Genomic DNA, 24,182 nt, shown 5'->3' with positions numbered 1-24,182 from the left:
TTGCTCTTTTATATAAACCTTGAAGGCCTTTTTAGCAGCCCAGTGCCAGGAGCCCTGGAATTTTAAAAAAGTTAAAAACATAGGAAATGAGTATCACCAGACACCTTGGTCTACTTTCTTCTCTACTCCGAGAGAAATAAAGATTATGTGTACTAGGAAAGGAATAGTTAGCTGGAGAGAAGCTACATCCAGTCCACATCCAAGGCAAGTCTCAGAAGGTGAAAGAAAATAGGTTCCCCTGTAACCACAGACTTATACTCCACAGTGTGGCAGGTCTCAGTGGTACAGGAAGATCAGGCCAAGAAGAATCGAGAATGCACCTGGAGGTTGGAGGCAAGCTTATTACATCAGCAGACTGATCGGGGATTTCTCCACAAAGCCATCAGCCGGGAGCTGGCAGTGAACAGGGCTAATATGGGTTAAGGGAAGGGGGCTGGAGATACAGAAGCAAGGAATTTATCATCAGTTCATTGGTTTAGGAGTTATGTTTACTATACATGATTTGCTAGAAAAGTACACTGGATACTTACACTTCCTGAGAACAAGGAACAATGAGGGAGGACTTGTGTTAGGTGTGGGAGGGGATATGAGCTGGGGTGGCTATTTGTTAGCCGCAGGAAAAGCCGTTTTGCTTAGAAATTATTTTCCAGCTCATCCCTTAAACTTTAGGGAATTCCAAAATGGAAAATGTATGCCTCATCACCACATAAGTCCTAAGGAGATGGTGAGCTCCATGTTATCACGGTGTCTGGGCCACAGAGTAGATACAATGCCGGGATATGTCTAGGCAGGAGAGGGTTACAGAGAACATCTAGAGTTTTCTACACCTCCCTAGAAGCATGGGAGAACTTCTGCAATGTCCTTGTCGCCTCAAGTGGGATGCTGAAGTTAGATTGCAGGAAAAGAACTACTGGGCCCACAAAGATGCAGCACAGACAGTTCTGGTGGGGACTGGGTGAAGACAGAACCATAGCTCAGTGGACTGAAGAGAAGAAGGGGACAAGGTTGGAGACTCAGAGGCAAAGTTACACTTTGGGCAGGAGATCTGCACAAGCTCAACACAGATCAGGATCAAAAAGATCTTGTTAGCTTTAGTATTTGCTTTTGGTACTGGGGATTGAACTCAGGACCTTGTGCTTGCAAGGCAGGCACCAGAACTATGGTGCTAAATCCCCAGACCCTGTTAGCTTTAGTATTCACTATTTGTATTCTATTATGTCCTCCCTGTTAGCCTTGAAAAAAAAAAGTACATATATATATATATATATATATATATATACACATATATATATATCGTTAGCCTCAAAGTTCACAATTTATATCTTTTTATGTCCTCTCTGTTAGCCTTAAAAATGTATCTAGTTAGCCTCAATGTTCACAATATGTATCCTATTGTGTTATGCTATGTGAATATCCTGTTCCTAAAGAAAGTCCCAACCTCAAGACAGTTTCATTATGGCTCCTCCCAAGACCACCCAAACTTAAAGTACTGTATAAAACTCCCCCATGTTTCATTTCAGGGCCCAGGTCTTTATCTACCTCCACTGTGCCAGCTGGTCAAATAAAGTCTTGGCTTTCCTCCATGTCTTTTAAATGGGTTTGTCTTTCTGGGTCTAGATTTCCTACAACAATATGTGACTATACCTAATAGTCCATTAATACAGTGCCTTTTAAAAGTTGGATACAGCACCACCTGCCTCATAATTAAACTAGAGTAGCTGTAAAAAATTTAGATTCTCAGGAGGCGTGCTGTGGCTCCCAGCACAGAGGATGCTTCTGGGTGGGCTTGCTGTGGCTCCCAGCACAGATGAGACCTCCGCGTTGGTGTGCCAACAGCTCCCAGCCCAGAGGAGGCCTCCGGGTTGGTGTGCCACAGCTACCAGTCCAGAGGACACTTCCAGGTGCAACTGCCATGGCTCTCAGCACAGGGGAGACTTCTGGGTTGGCGCACCATGTCTCCCAGCCAGGAAAAGGATTCTGGGTAGGCATGCTGTGGCTCCCAGCATAGAGGAGGTGAGCTGCGTGGGCATCAGGAATACCCGCCTATCCCCCCACCCCCCATCAAAATGAGAAGACAGGTAAACAAGCCTCAGAACCAGACTTCCAGATTACCTACAACAACCCCAAAGGGAAATGAGATGGAACACTCTGATACTCAACCACCTGGACTCCCTGAACTAGCAATGAAAGAGGACCTGGAAAAAATGAAATCAGAAATAATTTCTCACATAACAGCAAAGATTTTGTCCACAGTGCAAGACATGATTAATATATCTAGAGAGGATACCGATAAAAAAATAGAGGAGCTGAGGAACATGATGGAATCCCAACATAGGAAACAAATTGAATCCATAAAACAGATGCAAACAGATTTCTAGGACATTAAAAACTCCATTGAAAGTCTATGCAGCAGAATGAGCCAATGTGAAGACAGAATTTCAGATATAGAAGATAAGATTGCAATGAGTGACCAGGAAAAGAAAAAATTCTTTAAAATTGTAAGAGACCATGAGAAATCAATCCAGCAGCTGCTAGATGATGCAAAGAAAAATAACATAAGACTGGTTAGAGTCAATGAAGAAACAGGAGAGTGTGCAGATGACACAAAAAAACTCTTCACAGAAGTGATGGCAGAAAATTTCCCAAGCAGGGGAAAAGAATTTGACATACAGATAAGCAAGGCATATAGGACTCCAAGTAGCCTTGTTTAAAAAAAAAAATCTACACATAGACATATAATTGTTAAGATTCCAGAAACCCAACAGAAGAAAAATTCTACAAGCAGTTAGAGAAAAGAAACCAATCACATACAAAGGAAAGCCCATCAGAATCACAGCAGGCTTCTCAGTGCAAAAGCTCAAGGCAAGAAGAACTGGGAGTGATATGTTTCAAGCCTTAAAGAAAACAACCTGCAACCCAGATTGATGTACCTGCAAAACTATCTTTCAAAATTGATGGTGAAATAAGATACTTTCATGACGAAGAGCACCTTAAGAACTTCATGAATACCAAACCAGCACTCCAAAAACTTTTAGACACAATCCTAGGAAAAGACAATGAGGATTACAACCCCAGGAAGCCCAGCAGAATGACTGCACCGGGCATGACAAGAAACTAAAAGCAAAAGGAGAGGATCAAACAAAAAGAAAAAGTCATGATAATGATAAGTCAATATGTATCAGTTATAACCATCAATGTTAATGGTCTCAACTCATCAATCAAAACAAATAGACTGGCAGAATGGGTCAAGAAGCAAGATCTAACACTACGCTGCATACAAGAAACATATTTAATTCAAAAAGAAACTCATACACTGCAAGTTAAAGGGTGGAAAACAATACTCCATGTGACGGGAGCCCAAATAAAAGCAGGAGTAGCTATCCTCTTTGCAGACCAAGTGCATTTCAAACCCACACTGATTAAGAGAGACAAAGAAGGACACTATAATTATATTCCTTGTAAAGGGAACAATCCACAAGGAAGAGATGACAATCATAAATATCTATGCACCAAACACTAGTGCACCCAACTATACAAAACAAATACTAATGGACATGAAAAACCATATAAGCCCTAATACAATAGTAGTGGGGAACCTCAATGCCCCATTGTCACAAATAGATAGATCAACTAGACAAAAAACAAGCAAGGAAGTACTAGAACTCAATTAAACTCTTAAACATATGAACTTAACCGATGTTTACAGAGTGTTTCATCCTACAAATTCAGAATACACATTCTTTTCAGCTGCATATGGGTCCTTCTCCAAAATAGACCACATACTAGCTCATAGAACATATTTAGGTAAGTGCAAAGGAATTGAAGTTATCCCCTGTATATTATCAGACCATACTGCGATGAAATTGGAGATCAACAGCAAAAGAATCTGCAAAAACTTCATAAACACATCGAAATTGAACAACACACTTCTGAATAACCAATGGGCCACAGAGGAAATTAAAGAAGAAACCAGACAGTTCCTTCAAATAAATGACAATGACAATACAACATATCAGAATCTATGGGACAAAATGAAAGCAGTCTTAGGAGGGAAATTCATAACAGTGAATACTCACATTAGGAAAACAGAGCATGCCCAATTAAACAACCTGATGCTGAACCTCAAGCTTCTAGGAAAAAGAAGAGCAGGACAAACCCAAAACTCATACAAGGGAGGAAATTATAAAGATCAGGGCAGAAATCAATTCAATGGAGACTAAGAAAACAATACAAAAAAATCAATGAAGCCAAGTTGGTTCTTCGAAAGAATAAACAAAATTGACAAACCCTCAGCCAACCTTATCAGAAAAAGGAAAGTAAAGGCCCAAATCCATGCAATTAGGAATGAAAAGGGTGAAATTACAAGAGAACCCAGCAGAAATCCAGAGAATCATCAATACCTACCTTCAAGAACCTATACGCCAATAAGATGGAAAACAAAGAAGAAATAGTCAGATTCCTAGACACATATGAATTACCAAAGTTGAATGGAGAAGACCTAAAAATTCTAACCAACCCAGTGTCAATCACTGAAATTGAAAACGTAATTTAAAACTTACCAATCAAATAAAGCCCGGGTCCTGATGTCTTCACCGCTGAATTCTACAAGACATTTAGAGAGGAACTACTGCCACTACTGTTGAAACTCTTCAATGGAAATGAAAGGGAAGCAATACTCCTGAAATCATCCTGGAAGCAAGCATCACCTTGATCCCTAAAGCAGAAAAAGACCCAATCGAAAAAGTGAACTATAGGCCAATCTCACTAATGAACATAGATGCAAAAATCCTTAATAAGATACTGGCAAGCAGAATGCAGAAGATCATCAAGAAGATCATACACCCTGACCAAGTGGGATTCATCCCAGGGATGCAGGGATGGTTCAACATACAGAAATCAATCAATGTAATACACTATCTCAATAGAGCCAGGGATAAAAACCATATGATCACCTCAATAGATGCAGAAAAAGCATTTAACAAAATCCAACACACATTTATGATAAAAATCCTACAAAAATTTGAAATAGATGATCTCTACCTCAATTTGATAAAAAGCCATCTATGAAAAACCAATAGCCAATATCATACTAAATGGTCAAAAATTGAAATCCTTTACACTAAAATCAGGTACAAGACAAGGATGTCCACTATCACCACTCTTGTTCAATATAGTTTTGGAAACATTAGCCACAGCAATTAGACAAGAGAAAGAAATAAAAGGAATGAAGATAGGAAATGAAGAAGTCAAATTGTCATTATTTGCAGATGACATGATATTCTACACAGAAGACCCCAAGAACTCCACCAAAAGTCTGCTAGACTTAATAACCAAATTCAGTCAAGTAGCTGGATACAAGGTCAACACACAGAATTCAATAACTTTCCTCTACACGAACAGACTCACTGAGAAATAGGGCAAACAATTCCTTTCAAAATAGTATCCAAAATACTGAACAATCTAGGATTCCACCTAACAAAAGAAATCAAAGACCTCTTCTCTGAAAACTATAGCACTTTGAAAAAACAGATGGAAGGGGATATCAGAAAATGGAAAGACATCCCTTGTTCCTGGGTAGGAAGGAGCAACATAGTGAAAATGGCCATACTTCCAAAATTGCTACATAGATTCAATGCAATCCCAATTGATATCCCAGTAGAACACTTCATGGACCTTGAGAAAACAATCCAAAAATTCATTTGGAACAAGAAGAGACCCAGAATAGCAAAAGCAATTCTAGGTAACAGAGACATGGCAGGGGGTATTACAACCCCCAACTTGAATCTATACCACAGAGCTACTGTGATAAAACAGCATGGTACTGGCAAAGAAACAGACCCGAAGACCAGTGGAACAGATTAGAACATGCAGAAACAACTCCAGACACACTCAGTCACCTCATCTTTGACAAAGGAGCCAAACACCATCACTGGAGGAACGATAGTCTCTTTAATAAATGGTGCTGGAGAAATTAGGTTTCAACTTGCCAAAGACTAAAACTGGACCTATATCTCTCACCATGCCCTAAACTGAACTCTAAATGGATTAAAGACCTAAATATAAATACAGAAACACTGAACCGGCTGGAACAGAGGTGAGGTAGAATTCTTGAAGACATTGGTGTAGGGAAAGACTTTATGAGAAAAACCTCAGTTGCCCGTGAACTGGCACAGACAATCAACAAATGGGATCTCTTTTTACTAAAAAGCTTCTGCACAGCAAGAGAAACCACCAGCAGTGTGAAGAGACAACCCACAATGTGGGAAAAAATCTTCACCAGCGGTCCTGCAGAAAAAGGTCTACTATCTCAAATCTATAAAGAACTTACAAAAATCAGACCTCCCAAATTTAAAGACCCAATCCAAAAATGGGCACCTGAAATGAACAGACATTTCTCACACACAGAAGTAGACATGGCAAATAAACATATGAAAAAATGTTCAACATCACTGGTCATTCGAGAGATGCAAATGAAAACAACACTGAGATTCCACCTCACTACAGAAAGAATGACTGCTATCATGAAATCAACCAATAATAAATGCTGGCGGGGCTGTGGAGAAAGAGGAACCCTGCTCCACTGCTGGTGGGAGTGTGGACTGGTGCAACCACTGTGGAAATCAGTATGGAGATACCTCAAAGAACTAGGACTAGAAGTCCCATTTGACTCAGCTATTCCCCTGCTGGGTATCTTCCCCAAAGAATTAAAAGAATCATACCACAGTGATATATGTGCACCCATGTTCATGGCAGCACAATTTGTAATAGCCAAAACTTGGAAACAGCCCAAATACTCATCAACTGGAGACTGGATCAAGAAAATATGGGGTTTTCAATAAAACAGAGTACTACTCAGCCATCCAAAATGAGAAATCAGAGACATTTATAGCTAAATGGATGCACATTGAGGCAATACTCTTACTTGAAATAAATAGGATACACATGTATTAATACTGAATAGTTTCTTTAGTGTTAGAAAATGAAAGTGTAAATAAGGAGTAAAAGATAATAGATAATGTGAAATAGGAAGAAAAGGGGCAAAAGGGAGGGGGGAGGGGAATTGGGAGGGGTAGGTGAAAGGAAAGAAGGGAATGGAATATGAGAAAATGAAAAAAAGGAAACAAAGTCTTTGTAAATAGGGATGGAGGGGTTGAAAGGAGGGCAGGGGAAGGGGGAAAAATAAAAACCAAGAGAGACTATGTAAAGGTACATATTTCTAATGACAAATGTCATTTTACTGAACACCTAAAATATACCAATAAAAGACAGCCTCTTAAAAAAAATTTAGATTCTCAGGCCAGGGATTTAGCTCCACTTGCCTTCCAAGCACAAGGTACCAAGTTCGATCCCCAGTACCAAAAAAAAACCAATTTAGATTCTCAAGTCTCACCCTAGATTTACTCATTCAGAAATACTTAACCATGGAAATCTGAATTTTAATAACACTCTAGGCAATTCTTATGAATGCTAGCAACTGTAAACATCAGTGTAGCATCAGTGTAATGAACACTGATGTCAGTTTCCTGGGTGAGTTAGCCTAACACCAAAAGAGAAGCAGAGGATATATTTTCGGATTGTTATCATTAAACCCATAGCATCCTGCAACTCCTTTCCCCAAATACCTTTTTGGTATTTCCAGAGATCAGAGTCTAACTTAATTAGACATACTAAACTAACATAGACAAGACCATTACCAAACCTCACTTCTTGTTAAAAATAAAATGGAGATAGGTTGGAGAAGTCAACAAGAAATCCAAGTGCAAAATTAAAGGTGAACTTTGGATGAAGAGGAACTTAGAATCAACAGCTTGGAAAGAAAAACATGTAGTTTGGACCTTAAATTCCCTCAAAGACCAGTGTGTTAAAGGCTTAACACCCAGAATAGCACCAAGTGGTGGATTTTTGAGGAGGTGGAGTTTTTTGGGGGGGAGGGTCTTTAGGTTTTTAAGGTTATGTCTTGAGTGAGACCCCAATCTCTTCCTCTTTTCTCTTTCAGTTCCTGGCCATGAGGGGAGTAATTTTGTTTCACCATGTGCTCCTACCATTATGTGCTGCCTGGCCATAGGTCTAAAAACAACAGGGCCAATCTATCATGCATCAGAACCTCTAAAATCAAGAGCCAAAACAAATCTTTTCTCTTCATAAGTTGGTTCCCAGTCAAAAACTGAGAACCACTGGTATAAAGCTGACTGACTGGAATAAAAGCACAGTCCTTGGGATAGGGATGATGCCTAGGAAATACACACAAGTAGATAAATTGTCTTCTCTTTTAGCAGTCAGGCTCTCCTGATAATTTATAAATTACTTTCCACCCAGAAAGCCATGAGGGCCTTGCTCATAAATTTCTTCATGTCTACCTACCTTCACATCTGCTCTCCTACAATGCCTGTGTCACGGTCCAGAGGAGGATGGGTAGGATGACAAGATGGGAGAAATAGCTCTTACCAGTCAAGGGTTGCAGGTCAGGCAGGAAAGACCAGGAAGTAAGGCTGTAATTCTGGTTAGTGTTCAGTAATTGAAAGTAAAATGGCATTAAGCATCCTCTAATTTCACAATGATGTTCTCTTGCAGGGGTGATTTTGAGCTGAAATTCTGACTGAATAATGAAGTTGAGGTATATGGAGATTGTTTTTGGTAGAGGCTAAATTTGGGGGTGTGACAGTTAACTGTCAACTCGATTGGCTTGGGAGCCAACTAGGGGTTTAGTAAAGCATACTTCTAGGCATGTCTGAGTGGGTAATGGAGGCATAATCTTGAGTTCCACACCTGGTCCCTCACCCCTTTCTCTCTGGTGCTATTCCCCTACTATGCTTCCTGGCCACCAATGAATGGTGCAGTTTTGTTATCTGGCAACGTTGGACCATGTTTCTGCCTTGGAGTCAGCTGATCACGGACTGAAACCTCTGAACCGTGAGTCAAATAAACTATTTTAGTTTGGCTGTTAGATATTTGGTCCCAGCCAAGAGAAAGCAGATTAACACAGGTGGTAAATATTTCCATTTCATTTCATTTTTTAGAAGTCCTTCGGGAAGAGAGAGAGAAAGTGGGCAGAAAGGGGGAAAAGAAAATGATCGTGCAACATACACAACTTAGGGAAAGGAAGTAAATAAATACCAGGCTTGGAAAGCTTTAGGAATCTCAAAAGCAATGATCTTCAGGTATAAAAGAAAGAATGGTGCTGGCCATGATCACACAAGCCTATGATTCCAGCAGTCTGGGAAGCTGAGGCAGAAGAATCGCAAATTGCCCAGCCTGAGCAATTTAGAGACTTAGCAAGACCCTGGATCAAATCAAAATAAAAGACGGCTGGGGATGTAGCTCAGTGTGAAAGCCTTGGGTTCAACCCCCGTTACCACACATATAAGAAGATGAGGAGGAAGAGGAGGGGGAAGAGTGGAGGAAGAGGAAGAGAAGGAAGAAGGGCTTCTTTAGACATAAAAGGAAATGAGGTCTAAAGGTGAGTTGGGAACTGGAGAGAAGACACAGGATGGACTGAGCAGGAGTCTTTCTAAGTGATGAAGCCATAAGAAGCTTAAGAACTTGAAATCTGTTCCAAGCTGAGTGACTGGACAGCCACATTTGTGACTCATCTGAATCATTCAGACTTCAGATACTCCTGCACATTAGGAAGCTCAGATGTACACAGAGAAAGACAAAGGAAAGGCAGGGTAGACTGAACTCTCTTTCTAAACTGTGAAGTGAAGACAGACATGAGTGATGTGTGAAGCCAAGAGCCCCCCAGAGACAGGAGGAGCTGATTCCTTTATGCCACATTTTTGTCAGATGCTTGTATTGATCATGCTCCTTGTTACTTTGAACTGATGCTTTCTCTTTATATCTGAGGATCTCTGACTTGAGGATCTCTTCCTTCCCTTTCCTTTAGCTGCAAGGCTGATTCTAGGTGCTATGATTTGTATCTCTATGTCTCCCCAAAGCCTCATGCAGTCATAAGTGGGGAGTTTTGAAGGTGGCTGGATTAGGGTGTGTGAATGTGGATTAAGGGTATGATCCTGGGATTAAGGGTATGGATAATGGATGCCCCCCTGTCCTGATGTGGGTGCCACCAATTAATAGGCTTACAGCTGGATGGAATATAAAGGGAAAGTGGGAAGGCGGGCTTGTTACTGCTGCTTGCTGCCTTCTGCCTGCCAGGCCATAAACTGTTTCTCCTGTGTGAAGTCCTCCTTCCATGCCACCCTGCCTTGAAGTCAGCCAACTGTGGAATGAAACCTCTGCAAACCCTGAACTTTAACTCTGGGTGTTGAGTATTTTGTTTCAGGAATGAGAAAAGTAACTAACACACTAGGCTACTCTTTTCTTCTTGGAATTTATTAACTAAAAAATAAAAAATGTATATATAAATATTTCTTGTGCACAACTTGTTTTGAAATATATAGTTATTTAGTTATAATGGAATGGTTTAATTAAACTAACATACACATTTAGTTGCAGTGGAAATGGCTCAATTGAGCTAATTAACATACATGTTACCTCACATAGTTATCATTTTTGTGGCAAGAACACTTCAAATCTACCTTCTTAGCACTTTTTAAAGAATGCAATATGATGTTGTTAACTACAGTCACCATGTTGTACAATAGCTCCTTTGAATGCCTTCTGCCTCAATGAAATTTTGTGTCTTTTTTTAAATTTTATTTTATTTTTTTGGTACGAGGGATTGAACTCAGGACCTTGTGCCTGCAAGGCAGCAGCTGGAACCACTGAGCTAAATCCCCGGCCCTGTGCCTTTTGACCAACATTTCCTCAGGTCCCAGGCCCCAGCCCCTCAACCTCTGGTAACCATCATTTTACTCTCTGCTTTTTTTTTTTTTCTTTTTTTTTTTGTACTGGGGATCGAACTCTGGACCTTGTGTTTGCAAGGCAGGTGTGGTGCCACTGAGCTAAATCCCCAGCCCTACTCTCTGCTTCTGAGTTCAACTTTTTTAGTTTCCACATATAAGAGACATCACGTGGCACTTGTCTTTCTGTGCCTAATTTATTTCACTAAATGTCCTCCAGGTTCAACCATATTGTCATAAATGTCAGAATCTGTTTCTTTTTAAAGGTTGTATAATATTGAGTGTGCGTGTGTCACATTTTCTTTATCCATTTTTACTTTTAGGTTGCTCCCGTTCCTTTCCTTAGTCCTACCATGCTCTCCAAGCAGCCTCTGGGCTATAATTCCCAAGTCTTTTCTTGTTGACCAAGTTCTATACAAGCTGTCTTTCAAAACCAGAGTGTCAGGCACTCAAACAAATGAAATATACCCAGAAACTCACCCTGGCCAGCCAATTGTCCCCAGCGCCAAAGACAGTGGTAATGTATCTGGCCACTCTGTAGGCAATTTTTCCAGTTGTTTCCCATCAGAAATGGAGTGTGTTGTCCAGCCTGAATGAGCCACCACAATTGCTCCTGTTGGTAAGGTTGAGTTTTTACTTTCCACAACTCTGAAAGATAAAGCACAGTAAGACAGGTGACACATCTTCTCTTTCATGGAAGTCAGGATGTTGTGTGGTTAATATTCACCAAGGGCATTGAGGTTGACATTCCACGGCTGATATCCTGTCACACTGTTGTGGCAAAGTGGAACAGCTCAGTGTTATAGCCGAGTTCTATAGCTCAAGTGGCATGTTCAAGTGCGACAGCTCAAGTGCTACACCCATAGCAATTTGTACACCTGACAATCTGAAAGTTGCTCGAAGAGACAGAGAAAAACCTTTATCACTGGCTGACTCAGAGGAGCTTGCCCATTCTGAATTCTGAGCACCAAGTAGAAATGGGAGGAGCCTTATATAGAGATCTAAGGGGTAGGAGGGTGGGCCTACATGCTAGGTGAGCATGTTCACAGAAGCGGGAAGGTGGAGTTACAGAACATTCCTGAAACACGTACCAGATGAGCAAGCTCACAGAAGCAGAGGGGCAGAGTTAACAGAACATTTGCCTGGTAGGAACATCTGCAGCTCAAACAGTGACAGAACATTTTGATACATTGGGCAGGAACACTGTGCATCACAAATGGTTACATTTCTGGAACAGAACATTTTATGGAAAAAAAGACATGGTGGGGGGGCAAGGGCAAAGGCTTGCCCTATTGTGTATTATTGCTTTATCAACATCTCACCACCTTAATTCTTAGCCATTGGGAAAGGGGTCATCAGAGAACTCTTTCTACTGACCTAGCACCTGTCCCGGTCCTCACCCACTTGTCTTCTTTCTAACCCAGAAGACTCAACCCAATGGCTCAAGTTGCCTAGGACACCATCCTCTCTTCTTCAGAGGTCACTCTCTATTCCTTAGTCCTTTCTCTTGAATCTTTAACATTTTCCTCTCTAATGCCCCTTTCTCTTAGAATATAAGCCCATTCAACTCTGCCATTTGGTATTCCCAACCTCTCCTTTCCTCTTTTTTACCTTCTACAGCCAAACTTCCTCACTTCCCATTCATTTTATAACTTGCTGTTATGACTGAAATATGAAGCTTTCCCCAAAGACTTATGCAACAATGCTCAGAAGTGGGGCCTAGAGAAATACTGGATCAAGAGGGTGCTGATCTCATCAGTGGATTAAGCTATTCATTAGTTAATAGCTGAATGGACTTATTGGAGGTAGGCCTACCTGGATGACAGCATGGCTTTGAATGTTCTATGTTTTTCCTAGCCCCTTCCTTTCTGGCTCTTTCCAACCATCTCTGCTTCCCAGCTGCCATGAGGTGAGCAGCTTTTCTCTGCCATGCCCTGCCACCATAGTGTTTCTGCCATGGAGCCAGCCAACCACAGGCTGAAACCTCTGAAACTGTGAGGCAAAACAAACCTTTCCTCCTTTGAGTTGTGGACTTGGTTACAGTGACAAAAAAGTGATTACCACACCTGCCATCCACCCCTACTATTGCACTAAGATCCCAACAACCTCCTGATTGCAAAGTCCAATGGATATTCTTTAGTCATTATCAGATTTTACCTTTGTACTCTATTCAGCGCTGTGGATCACCCAAAATGCATCCCCCATGGGTTTCTAGGATACCAATCTCTCCTGGCTTCTTTACTTCCCTCTCTAAACTGTCCTTCTCTGTCTCATTTATTGATTCTTTTTCTTTCATCTTCTCTCACTTTACCAGTCTTTACTATCTTCTCAACAAATCATAAATTTATTATAATACATATTTACCCTAGAAAATGTAAAACACCATTTAGAAAATAAAATATCAGGCTGGCTAAGGATTTCACTTGGCGTACTCTTGGGTTTGAGGTCCTGGGTTCAATATCCTTGCACTGCAAAACACTTTAATAAATAAACACAAATTTTAAAACATCAGTTATAATCCCACAACACAAAAAGAACTGCAAATATTTTGGTGTTTTAATGGCAATTTTAATGATGTATTTATAAATGCATATTATATGTATTTACATAATCCAAGTAATGTTTGGTAACCTAATTTTTCTCTCAACATCATACTAGTCTATATAATTTAACCTTTTCCCACATTATTAAGAATTCTTCAAAAACTGTAATGAATTTAATTATTTCCCCATTAGTAGCCTATTTCCAATATCTTCCCTAATGTGAATTATATTTAAATGCATTTTTATTAATATTAACTTACTGTTTCCTTAGACTGCATTTTTATAAATGGAATTTCTAGACCAAAGAGTATGAAAAAATTTGGAAATCTTGCTGAATAGTGTCAAACTTCTTTCTAGAAGGTTGTGGCAACTTCTTGATAGATAGTAAGTTGTCTACTTGGTGGACACCGTTTAAAGTATGAGTGTATCATCACACCATCTCCTAAACTGGCATTTATATTTTTTAAAAATCTTTGCCAATTCAGCAAACACAAACACATCTCATGTCTTTGCTTAGCAGCAAGAAATCTATAAAACCTTATAGAAAGAAAATGGTTAATAGAGTGTAGAAAAAATGGAGAAATATATTTTGTACTTAGAAAGATTACAAAGAAGTCAATTTCTTCAAAATAAATTAAAAATCACTGAAATACCAATAAAAATCCAAAAAAGATTTCAACAAATGGTATTATAACAACTGACTCATCATTTAGACATAAATACTTCACTCCTTATTCCAGCACAAAAACTAAATGATTGAAAAATTTAAATGAAAATAATTAAACTATAAAATAGAGAATAAAACATGAATAAATATTTTAGGGGAGAACATTTTTCTTTCTTTTTTTTTATTTTTGGTACCGGGGATCGAACTCGGGACCTTGCACTTCGGAGGCAGGCGCCAGAACCACTGAGCTAAGTCCCCGACCCTGGGGAGAACGTTTTTCTAGGCATGAGATCAAACCAAAAAGCCATGATTACCAATATTTTTAATTTTATGCCATAAAAATTTTAAACTTTGATTGGACAGTGGAGAAAGAAAAGCAGACTCAAGTATTTGCAATATTGCCATACAAGAAGTTTTTACAAATCAATAAAACAGATGAAAAGTCCAAAAGCAGAGTGGGGCTGACATGATGGCAATTTCACATTCTTTCTTCCTTCCCAGTTAATCAGGAAGAGAGTAAGATTGCTTCAGTTGCTCCCAGAATCAAACAGTGAGTGAATCATGCAGGCTGAAGTAATCGTAGGAGCAAGGGACAGAGACAGAGCTCAGAAGGAAGGAAAGAGGCATATTTTCCAAGCATTGGGACACGGAATCAACTACCTGGCCACTTGGTGCCCCATCATCATTTCACCCTCCTTCAATCTTTTGGCTGCCAGTCTGGAAAAAAAGAAAAAAATTGATTCTTAGTGCAAAGAGTATCTGGGGAAAACATTTTTTAATTTCTAGAGAAACAGAAAAGCACTGGATGCTATGTGCAGAAACAAAACCCATAGGGGCAGCATATGCAGTATTAGAAGTACTTCTGCTCTGTGATCTCCAAAGATGCACCGTAGTAGTATTTTTATGAGTAAAATTAAGATTCTTACTACCATGTTCAAGTAGAGATGAGTTTCAATAAGTGACTTTAAAAATATACACCTGGTTTTGTTATACAAAACACTAGCCTCACATAAAGGGATTCTAATTAACATTTTTAAACTGTGCTTTTCATTTAAGATTTGAATCTTTATCAGTCAACTATGAAAAAATATTTAAAAGATTGATGGCCTCAAGTATATTATTTACTTTGGCAAAAAATTACTGAGGCATTCGTAGCCTATAAAGACTTCTTGTGCCCTACCCTCCCTGGATTGTTTACTGTGTATATAAGTTTGAGTCAACCACTGATTACCTAGATTAAAAGAATACAGGTCAGTGGAAGGCAAGAATAGCTGTTTTTAGTTCTAGCAAATAATTTGCTCAAATAATTTTCCAGTAATGAAATGGACAAGTTAGGGGCTAGTTTCTTCTTTTCCTTTTTTTCTGGAAGCAACTGTGGTAAGCAATAAAAAGCAAACTATGCACAGCAGATTAGAGATTCTTCTAAAGTAAAAGGACCAGGGTAATCCTCTGCTGAGCTTCTCAGACTTTTGTGTGGAGAAACTGAGCATCTGTGAATCCCATCACTGATACAAAACATGAAAAATGAGGAAATGGAAGCTCATCATAAAAGATGAGCTACAATGCTCACTGGTCATTGCAGATGGTCTGAAATAAATAAAATTCTACACTGGTATAAATAAAAATCTTTAAAAAAGACAAGCTAAGGTATTTCACTGTAGTATCCAACACATAACGTAAGAAGTTTTAGGAGGAAAAATAATACCTCATATAAGGATCCACAGAGAGAAACAAAGCTTCAAGCAGGACCTCTAGAAAAGAAAGCAATCCACAGGCATTTAAAAACTCAAGCCTGATGGCTTTTTATTGTTTTGGCCTTATAAATACAAACACAATATCTTTCTACTTTGGGCTTTACCTCTTATCTACGTTTGTGCTAATTTTATTTTTGCAATGATGGAGATTGAACCCAGGGCCTTGTGCATGCTGGGCAGGTACTCTACAATTGAACTATGCCCCCAGCCCACCATCTGTGCTTTCTGTTGAAGAGATAAGAAGGGCTGTCACATTTGGCCCAACCCATTTAATAATCATGATGATGATGATGATAATGATGATGATGATGATGATATTTACTCAGTATTCCATGCTTTATATGGATTACTTAAATTGATGTTCTTAACTAGTATTTCCATTTTATTTAAGCTTAGGTTAAGTATTCTGCCAAATCTGCAACCCCTATGTTACAGTGCTCACACTGGATTTCATTACCAGCCTCAGTTAGTACGAAGAATAGGCATTTTACTGGAGTAACCTTCATGCACACATTTTCTGGAATTTTGCATCTGAGTAGTGGCCATCTCAATTTAAATGACATTGGTAACCTTACCGTGCTACTTGATTCCATCCCTTTCTCTCAAAAGCTTACCTACCTGTAAGACTCCTCACAGATTCCTCCTAGAATCTGAGCTCTGCACATGGGCGGCACTTACCCCCACTGTACTGGGTGGCGCTTACCCCACTAGTATGATTGGGCTTAGGAGGACAAAGGGGACATCCTCCCCAGGTCTGGTCAAAGCCTTAAAGAGTGATTCATCCAAGCAGGAATTTCAGTTGTCAAAGAAAACAAAGGGAACTTCTAGGAGGACATCGAACCTTCATGCAGAGGACCCTGAAAAGTTCTCTGCGGAAGATTACAAAATGGCTACAAATACCTCCCACAGCTGTGTGCTGGCTGTTGGCCACACCTTCCATCAATAAATCTATTTCTAGGGGCTGAGAATGTAGTGCTATGATACAGCACTTGCTGAGCATGCATAAGGCACTGGGTTCAATCTCCAGCCTCTCACCAAAATGAAAGAAGGAAATGTGGTTTCCCATCCCTGGAATCTGGGCTTGGTAATGTTACTTGTTTTCACCAATAGAACATTAGCAAACATGATACAAGTAGAAACTTGAAAAGTGCTTGCACTTTGGAGTCCCCAACTCTGGTTGCTGCAGATCCACAAGACCATTATGAGAACAAAGCTCAAACCAGCCTCCCAGGAAGGCTCAGAGAGAACTGAGGCCTGTACTGCAGCAGAAAATCTGCTAACCACCAGACACGAGAGTGAGGCCTGTCCTAAAATAACTATCTGGCCCAGATGAAGAATCATTCACCTTACCAAAGCTCAAAATGCCAACCCTCAGGATTATAAACTCATAAATAATTGCTATTTGAAGTCACTGAACTTTGGAGTAGCCTGTTATGCTGCAAAGGGTAACCAATAGTCTTTTCCAACTCTGCAATCTTATGAGTCCAACTTACCTCCATTTTTTAAGGGTGGGAGCTCAGCAGTCTTCAACTCAAAGTCACTCTGAGTAGGATGGCCTTGAAAGTGCTTCTTCAGGGTCCAGCTCTTAGCACGAACCATCATGAGGCTCCTAGAACACAATAAACATGTAGCCAGCTGCCCTGAAGTCACTAGGTTGCACTGAGGTCAAATAGCATGACCATAATGCTTTTCGTACTCTTAACTGGCACCAACCACATCCATTTAGGGTTGACTATTCTGGTGCTGAGCTAAGCACTTCATGAAGATGATCCTATTTTATTCCCATAACTTCTCTAAAAGATAGGCATTGTTGTCATTGCCAAAGTGGAGATGAGGGAATTTCCACGGCAAAGTACCATGTAAATTGACACAGAAATTCTTCCCACGCACCACTACAGTTTCTCTAGGGCACTGACAGCTACAGGGTGTGAAAATGCTTCCAATTTGTCATCTCTCATAAAAAGTCCTCAGGAAAAAGCATCCTAGAAATCCTGCTCCTGTCCTATGCTTAGAGACATCCCTCCTAACGCAGTCTCAGGGACGACCGAAAGCCACTGGGTGGCGCTACTGCTTCACCTCACTTTCCACAGAGACTTTTCTTTGGTTTTAGCGCCAAGGAGAAAATCAAGGATTTGTTGAAACCTGTCTCCACGTAAGGATAATTAAAAATTGTAAAAGGCGCTGAACTTTTGATATGGAACTACCAGGCAGGAAACCACGCCCTCCAACCATGAATACTACAGAGGAGCCCACACAGCTGGAGATTTTACTCTGTCCAGTACCTGGGAGCAGGGACACTTTGGCCTGAAAGGAACACCTCCACATTGCACGTGGAGTGTTACTTCCTTCTTCCTCGTCCTCTTCTGTCTTAAAATGTATTTCCAATTGATAGTTCCGTATATTCAGGGGGTACAGTGTGATGTTTTGATATAATGCACGATGTAGAGTGACTGAATCAAGCTAATTAACTTACCTGTGTCCTTAAGTATCAGCTTTTATGGTGAAACATTTGAAATTGCAAGTATTTTGGAATATACATCATTACTCGGGACAGAAGTTTTTTTGTTTGTTTTGTGGTACCAGGGATCGAACTCGGGACCTTGCGCTTGGGAGGCAGGTGGTCGAACCACTGAACTAAATCCCAGGCTCCCTTTGTGACCCTTTGAGCAACAATTCTCAACCCCTGGACAACTCTTCCCAGCCGCAAGTATCCATCATTCTACTCTCTACTTCCAGAGTCCTTTTTTTTTTTTTTTTTTTTTTTTTAAGATTCCATAGTATTCTTGTCGCTCTCTTCCCAATGCAACTGCCCTTAATTCAACCTGCCACAAGTCCAGACGCCCCCTCTGGGCCTTCCGCAGAGGCCTGCGCAGTGCAAGGAGGTCCCGCCGCCCTGAGGAAGGGGGTCTGGGGCTGCGCCCACCGCGCCCATGCCCGGATCCCCACCCCAACTTCCTTTTCCAGCATACTTGCCCGAGTTGTGCAGTCGCGAAATTCCTTGCTCAGCCCCTTCCCGGGTGCAAGGAGCTAAGGGGGTGCATCAGAAAAGCAGCCCTCCCCTGCCCTGCCCTTCCAAATCCGGCCCGGATCTTTCAAACAACCAGCAGGGCCGGTACCTCCGGATCTCAAGTTTCGAGCTGCGCAAGGCTCGGAGACTGTTCAGCGCGAGGAGAGCCCCGCTGGCGCGAACGCTCCTCCACCGCGGCGGCATCCAGAAGCTCAGCAGCAAAGGAGAAGACAGGAGGCGGGAAGGAGGAGCGGGAGAAAAGGAAAAGTAGGGCGTCGACTTACGGGAGTCCGCAGGTTCCGCTTGCCAGAGAAACTGCTGTGCTTGTCTGCACCGCGGAGCGCTGCGGGCTGGGCCTTTTGGCTGCTGTGAGGGAGGGTGGGGCTTTTCCAGGGCGGAGCTACTGCTGGACTTCAGACTCCCGGGGAGCCTGGAAGGGAAGGAGGTCTGAGGTAGGTGTTTGTGTGTTCTCCTGAGTGTGCGCGCAGTAGGGAAGCCCGCTCTGGAGCCCCGCGTGGGTGACTCGGGGCCTGCGGCTGCAGCGCCCTCTTTGGGAACCCAGTGGAAAGATCCCCCGTGGAAGAACAGCCGTGCCTGCGAAGCGGGGGCTGAAAGAGTCCATGGTCAGGTGGCCCAAGCAGCCGGGTGATCCCCTGGTGCGACCCCCTACCTGCCTGTCAGAAGTCTGCCTGTTGTAAATCTACTCACGAAAAAGATATTTTCCTGATTCTTTCCTGGATGAGCGAGGGTTTTTCCTTCTGCAGGCCCCATGCACCACACCCCTGCGAAATCAAGTGCTTTGTCACCACCTGAGCAGGCAGCGGCCAGATACGGATCTAGGCTGCAGTGGGGCACAAGGGAAAGTCGCTGGTTCCCAGAGTGCTCTGTTTGGTGCAGCTTCTTTAACTTCTTGTCTCAGCCCAACTACTAGAATAGAGAACACCAGTGCTTACCCCCAGAGTCAAGATGAATATCACATGCCTAGGCCTGGGGGAGGCCCTGGATTCATCTCGAGCTCCTAGATGGGGATTAAATATCATTTTTAAATTAAAAGCATTCAATATCAAGTGCTTAGATCAGTACAGGCTCATGGTCAATTCTCAATACACGCTAGAAGTCTTTTAACCTGTCCAGCCACACTGTCTTCTAGTGTAACTGCCCAACCTGAGCCCAGGCTCCCCTCAGTCATGCAATGTAAATAGGGAAACAATGCAAAGACGTTTAAAGGACTTTGAAACTCCCCCCTACTCCCCTTTGTTACCCTCTCTCAAATGAGTGCAAATTACTGCCCTGGGTCACCTAAACCAATCATGTATCCTTGGGTGTAGGATTCCTCTTTTCTCCCTGCCAGGCTTTCAGTCAACAAGGTGTTAAGTGAAAGATTGAGAATTCCAAGAGATAAGACTTCACAGTTTTCTGAGACAATGTGAAGTAGTAATTGGATGGTAGTTGTACAGGTTTGTCAGTTTCCCACCAAAAATTGTTTGTAAATGGCAAAAGCTTTTCAACAAAGGAACTGAAAGAAATCTAAGTGTCTCTGAGAGAATGTACTAGTTTTGGTGCTAGGGCTACAACAAAATACTGTAGGCTGAGTGGTTTAAACTGAAATTCACTTTCTCAAAGTTGTGGGGGCAGGAAGTTGAAGATCTGTATCAGTGGTGGGGAACTTATAGCACACATGTCATTTGTTTTCCTTTTATGACAAAGGATTTTAATGTATGAACTGTTTCTTCTAAACTCAAACCTCAGTACTCAGGTTTAAGTGCAGTGTTGGCACTTTGTGATAATAAGCGGGTGTGGGGTTGCAGTTTGGGCACTCGTCTCTACAAGGTTCGCCAGCACTGATGGATATGTAGCTTTGGTTTCTCCTGAGGACTCACTCCGCGCTTTGTTGATGGCCACCTTCTCCCTGTGTCCTCACATGGCTTTTTCTCTGTGAGTGCTCTCCTTAGAGTCTTTCTTCTCCCCACCTCCCCTTTTCCTTCTTCGCGTCTTCCTTCTTTTCCTCCTCTTCCTGTCCTCTTCTTTCTCTTCCTCCTTTAATTTTCTTCATCTTCTTCTTGTTTTTCTTTTCTTTCCTCATCCTCCTTCTTCCTTTTGTTCTTCTTTCCACCCCTTCCTTCTCCTGTTTTTTTTGGTACTGGGGATCGAACTCAGGCCCTTGTACTTGTGAGACAGGCAGTGGAACCACTGAGCTGAATCCCTGGCCCCTTCTCTTCTTCTTGCTCCTCCTTCTCTGGATTCTTCTTCTCCTCTTCCTCTTTCTTCTTGAATTGAAACCAAAGCCTTGTACATACTAGGCAAGTGATCTGCCAAGCTAAATCCCAGCTCCTTAAAAAAAAAATTTTTTTTTTTTGATGCAGGGTCTCACTGAGTTGCCATGCTGTTCTCAAACTTCCCATCTTCCTGCCTCAGCCTCACGAGTAGCTGTAATTAGAGGGTTGCCATGCTACCATGCTTCACTGGTATCTTCCTATGAGGACAACAATCATACTGGATCACAGTCCCACCTAAAGGCCTCAGTTTAATTTAATCTCCTCTTTCAAGGCTTTTTCAAATACAATCACATGGATTAACACCTATTCATGACCTTGCAAGACACCTGGTGGCACCATTGAGCGAAATCCCTGCCCCTAAAAACCCTATCTTTAAACGTAGTTACATTCTAAGGTACCAGGGATTGGGAGTGTAACATACGGATTTGTGTGTGTAAGTGTGTGTGTGTGTGTGTGTGTGTGCGTGCGTGTGTGTGTGTGGTGGTGCTGGTGCTGGTGGTGGCAGAGTTCAGCCTGTAAGTGAATGAATGGATAAAACACATTAGATGAACACTTTGGTGTATAATACAGCAATCAGAAGAAGCTGGGTACATATAAAGCCACTCGGATCCTAAAAATACAGTGCTGCAGTAGAAAAATAAGAAACAGAATGAAGTGTGTAATATCATTTCTACAAATTTAAAGTATATGGACACAGCACATGCTCTGAGATCATGTAAAAAAACCACACATACACACACACACACACACACACACGAAACAAATGACATTGGTTGCTTGTAGTATGAAGAAGAGAAGGGTAAAGAATGGGGTTGGGGGCCGGGGATTTAGCTCAGTAGTTCCACTGCCTGCCTCACAAGTGCAAGTTCCCAAGTTTGATCCCCAGTACCAAAAAAAAAAAAAAAAAAAGAATGAGTTTGGGATGTGCTACAAACTGATGAGTGTGAAGAACTCACTCCTCAACTCTGAGGTTGAAAATCAATGCAACATGGAAGAATCCACGAAACCTCTCACTCATCTTCTTATCAGGGAAAAGAAAGATTCTGCCATGGTCCAGGTCCATGGACAGAAGACAATAGGCCTTTCTCTTCTTCTGATATTTGGCCCAAATGCTAACATCCAGGTGCATACCCATCTGGGGTGCATAGAGTTGGGGCTTCCTTTGGTCTCTAACAGAAATACTACAGTGCTATTGAAGCAGTAAGCACATATCATTAATGGAAGAGAACAGCTATAAGGACTTAACAATCTCATACTTGGTATACCATGTGTGCACAGCCATTCTCCATCATCTGTTCTGTCTGTACTACATACACACCTCACTTTTGTTCAGAGTGACAATGTTCCCAGTTAAAGAACTTTGTGGTCTAGCCTTCTTTATTACTGGAGTTGTGACATCATTCTGACCAGTAAGCTATAATAATCTAGTAGGTAGAGTAGAGCTTTTAAGAACATTACTGTTTTCCTGATTAAAGTGAAAAGGGACAAATCCAGGAGACATATATCTTTGTTTTTCTTCCTGCCTGGAATGTGGAGGTGCTACATGGGGGGAGAGGTGCAACAGACTTCTTGTGACCATGGGGAAGAAAGCCACTCGCTAGAAAAGTGGAGGCAGAGAAGAGGCATCTGGTGTGCTAGCCCTGGCCTTCTTTACTTTAGGCTCCTTGTTCCCTAGAGAGAAATAAAAGTGCTTTGTAAGCCACTCTGGCTTGGGTTTCTGGATAGTGTGATTTCTGTATAGAATGCAGACATGACCTGGGGGGACCGGCCGAGCCTGTGCCACAGTGTTTCCTTGGAGATAATTTCTCAAGTCCATATTTCTTCCAAGTGAGGAGAGGAATATTCCCCCCCCCGGGGGGTGAGAATCACCAAATCTTATCTGGCATGTGCAGAGTGGATTTCAGGGAAACATGCACAGAAACTCACTACACTACTAAACAGGATTGTTGTGAAGATCAGTGAGACATGGCATACATAGTATGGGCAAGTAGCAAGGCCCTCAAACACTTTGTTTTCCTTCTCTCTTCCTCCTCCATATCTTCTTATGAGTATTTGTTGTTTTGGTTTTTGTTTTCGTACTGGGGATTGAACTCAGGACCTCGTGCTTGCCAGCCAGGTGCTATGCTGCTGAGCTAAATCCCCGGCCCTATTTTTTTGTTTTTTGACACAGGGTCTCACTATGTAGTTCAGTCTGGCCTTGAACTCATTATGTAGCCCATCCTGGTCTCAAACTTGTGGCAATCCTCCTGCCTCAGCCTCCCACTTGATAGTATTATAGGCATGTGCCACCATGCCTAGCTCTCTTATGTTGTTTTCAACATTAAATATATTTATTGAGCTCCTGCTGTTAACAAAGCATGTTTCAGGTACATCAGGAAGTCAAAGATGAGAAAAACACTCTGCTTTTTGGTTCTTGAAAGAGCCAATAAAGCTGTGGCTGTGGGAAGTCTTTGCAAAGAAAGTGAGAATGCTAGAACTAAAGTGCCAGGAACACAGAATGTTCCATTTGATATGAATTGAAAGATCAGGACAAGAGCTGACTATGCCATATCAAACAGGATTTCTCTGCCAGTCATAATGACTCATTATTACTGCAGTTTGCTAAGTCCATGGTGATTAGGGTAAGTCATGACTGACATATAATCGCACACAGAGATAGAATATGGAACAAAGATCAAGAAAAGATGTCAAAGATTGGTTTTTCTCTGAGAAAAAAAATCTTTCTTAATCAAGACTTCTGATCTTTGGTTTCAGTGACCTCCAATCCACTACCTAAAGAATAATTCACTTAAAACAACAAAATGATGTTACTAAGTAAGTTTTAAAGAATGTGCCACCCCAAACAATCCAGACGGTACAGATGTATAAAGTGTAAAAGGCAAATTATATTATCTGTTTGACAGGAACTCGTCCTGGATGTTTTTCTATGGCAGTGGATTTAAGGATTAGACAGATATGTCCTTCTCTTTCTCAGCTATGAAATCTTCCATTTCACTCGTCTAGTGGGATGCTTGTGAAATCCTTATCAAACTGATTTGTAGTAATATTCTCATGATGGTAAGGTCACACCACATCTGGGAGAGAGAATGGTTCACTCTTCTCACAGCACTTGTGAGATGGGGCTTGTGCAGCACCA

General features: G+C 41.5%; 1 protein-coding gene across 4 annotated transcripts in view; it reads right to left on the bottom strand.

The window, feature by feature from the left end:
- Window positions 1-19,219, bottom strand: part of Ptgr1 (prostaglandin reductase 1) — a 37,142-nt gene extending 17,923 nt beyond the window's left edge. The window contains exons 1-5 of one of the 4 annotated variants that reach the window (XM_087184187.1): window positions 19,055-19,219; window positions 17,257-17,372; window positions 15,715-15,760; window positions 14,670-14,726; window positions 11,280-11,447 (exon numbers count right to left, since the gene is read on the bottom strand). In XM_087184187.1, coding sequence (XP_087040313.1) covers window positions 11,280-11,447; window positions 14,670-14,726; window positions 15,715-15,760; window positions 17,257-17,365 — 380 coding nt within the window. In that variant the 5' untranslated portion in view covers window positions 17,366-17,372; window positions 19,055-19,219. Of the gene's footprint in view, window positions 1-11,279; window positions 11,448-14,669; window positions 14,727-15,714; window positions 15,761-17,256; window positions 17,373-18,879 lie in introns of all 4 variants that reach the window. The other 3 variants (XM_087184189.1, XM_087184185.1, XM_087184186.1) reach the window with 3 other exon arrangements.
- Window positions 19,220-24,182: the final 4,963 nt, after the last annotated feature.

The sequence above is a fragment of the Heterocephalus glaber genome, unplaced genomic scaffold (genome assembly GCF_053883595.1).
Source record: "Heterocephalus glaber isolate CG9 unplaced genomic scaffold, H.glaber_assembly_v1.0 deba00001481, whole genome shotgun sequence".
Lineage (NCBI taxonomy): Eukaryota > Metazoa > Chordata > Mammalia > Rodentia > Bathyergidae > Heterocephalus > Heterocephalus glaber.
This window is presented reverse-complemented; position numbering and strand designations above follow the sequence as displayed.